General features: G+C 37.7%; 1 protein-coding gene across 4 annotated transcripts in view; it reads right to left on the bottom strand.

The window, feature by feature from the left end:
• kidins220a (kinase D-interacting substrate 220a) overlaps nt 1–2,061 on the bottom strand; it is a gene marked incomplete at its 5' end in the record, with an annotated part of 7,958 nt that extends 5,897 nt beyond the window's left edge. For 2 of the 4 annotated variants that reach the window (XM_014014449.1, XM_014014455.1), the window contains 2 exon segments: nt 1,530–1,589; nt 1,948–2,061. In XM_014014449.1, the coding sequence (XP_013869903.1) occupies nt 1,530–1,589; nt 1,948–2,061 (174 nt within the window). 4 annotated transcript variants of the gene reach the window in all.
• Between the last annotated feature and the right edge of the window lie 254 nt (nt 2,062–2,315).

Below are 2,315 nucleotides of genomic sequence, written 5' to 3'. Positions count from 1 at the left end.
TGTGTGTGTGTGTGTGTGTTGCCAGCTCCAACAGTTGCTCTGATGATAATCCCAGCAGCCACAGGGATCCACACTCACACTTACATCAGCTAGGTAATTACACTCGGCTGGGCCTGCTTACATATCCAAGAGCCGCACACAAATGTGTACAAACACACATTTGCACAAATAAGCGCTGCACAATAAGATTAAGCATGAACCTAAAAGAGTGTGAAAACATTCAAATTTATATTAAGGAAAGAGGAAAAAGAAGATATAAAGAGCAAAAAAGTTGCATAAACTTTAATACACTGATGCGGGCATAAAGGACAGGATTTTAAAAAAAATTTAAAACACAAAATCCCAACAGATAAGAGGTAGAGGAATAGAACATTACACAGTAATCTTTACTTAAATCTTTCATACAGCTTCTCTCAATGCTTGCTGGCAGAGCTCTGATAAGTGGCTTTGTGAAGCAGAAATCTCCTGAGTTGTGTTATCATTAAACTCTTCTAATAGTAGCTGCTCTTTCTGGAAATGTGTGCATATCTGGACACAGACGTTCACTTCTTTTTTCTCCATTTGGTGGCTTAAAAAAGGGGGGAAAATAAGAAAAAGCCTCACAAGCAGTCCAATAAACTTAGTGCTTTGCAAGAATCTATGTGAAGCCAAATCTATGAAAGAGAATTGAAACTCTGACTTTGCCCGCGTTCCAATAAACTTTAATCTGACTATTAAAATTAGATGTGATACAGTCTTTATAGTCATAGTCGATAAGTATACAATCTGAAAGCCATCTGGCTACTGAAAAAGGACTTTTTTTACAACCTCAATTCCAATGAAGTTGGGATGCTGAATAAAACATATAAACCAGAATGCAATGATTTGCAAATCTTTTTCCGGGACGTTTTGCTTATTTCAGCAAGACAATGCCAAGACAGATTCTGCACGTGTTACAACAGCGAGGCTTCGTAGTAAAAGAGTGCGGGTACTACAATGGCCTGCCTGCAGTCCAGACCTGTCTCCCACTGATAATGCGTGGAGCATTATGAAGCACAAAATACAACAACGGAGACCCCGGACTGTTGAGCAACTGAAGTTGTTCATCAAGCAAGAACGAGAATGAATTCCACCTACAAAGTCCCAAACGCTTATTAATAACACAGTGTTCCAGCTTGTTGGAACGTGTTGCAGTCATCAAATTTAAAATGAGTGAATATTTGCAAAAAAAAACCAAAGTTTATCTGTTTGAACATTAAATGTTCTGTCTTTGTAGTGAATTCAATCAAATACAGGTTGAAAAGGATTTGCAAATCATTGTATTCTGCTTATATTTATGTTTTACACAATGTCCCGACTTCATTAGAATTGCGAATGTATGATGTGGTTGCTCTAAACATATTTTGAACACAAAACATCAAACGCATGCGTTTTATGAATGCAACTAAAAACGACTTTACTATTAGATCAACAAACAGATACTGTTGGTTAGACTAGTTTCACAACTGAGCGCAGAATACATGCTGGTCTGCTGATGTTAGACGGGTTACCATAGTGTGTTCAATGGGGCTTGGGGGCAGACCTTCCCTGGCATCCTCTGCAATTGCAACCTGACACAGGCCCAGAACGAAAACACAGATTGTACGAGAAAAACAGAGTAATTAAATTCATAAACAAGTAGTTTATGAAAGCACCTTCTTTACTTTTTCCACTCCTTTCAGGGTTGTGGTTGAGCATAGTGAATGACAATAAAATCAACTAAACATAATGGAGAAAGTAAAGCAAAAGCACTGAACTAAAAAGGAGGGAAACAAAATTGAGCAAAATAGAAGACACAAGAAGACTATTGTTTGAGAAATCATACAATAATGATTTACAGGACGAATCCTCTCCCTTGTTTCTGCCTGTAAACACAGTATGAGATGAGAAGACATGTGAAATGGATCTGGTGCTTCTCTCTTTACTTACAAGTCCACTGGTATCCTGAGGCTGACTGGGTGGTTTAACAGAAGGACGCGAAGGTGGGGGGACATGATGGGAGTAATGTCGTGGCAGGTGATACACATGTTGGGGGAAATAAGGCTATGAGGGGAGAAACAAAGAAATATCCAAACGTGGAAAGAAGAGAGAATGGATAAAATTAAAAAGAAAAAAAAACAACAAAAAAAAGAAAATCATATGAGGAGGTTCATGCACACATAGGACAAAATGAAATTAACTTTTTTGTTGTTGTTGTTTTTTCAACATTTACAGTGGTTTGCAAAAGTATTCATACCCCTTGAACTTTTCCATATTTTGTCACATTACAACCACAAACATAAATATATTTCACTGGA

This window comes from Austrofundulus limnaeus, unplaced genomic scaffold (genome assembly GCF_001266775.1).
Source record: "Austrofundulus limnaeus strain Quisiro unplaced genomic scaffold, Austrofundulus_limnaeus-1.0 Scaffold2, whole genome shotgun sequence".
Taxonomy (NCBI): Eukaryota; Metazoa; Chordata; class Actinopteri; order Cyprinodontiformes; family Rivulidae; genus Austrofundulus; species Austrofundulus limnaeus.
The sequence above is the reverse complement of the archived record's forward strand: the minus strand, read 5'-3'. Positions and strand labels throughout refer to the sequence as shown.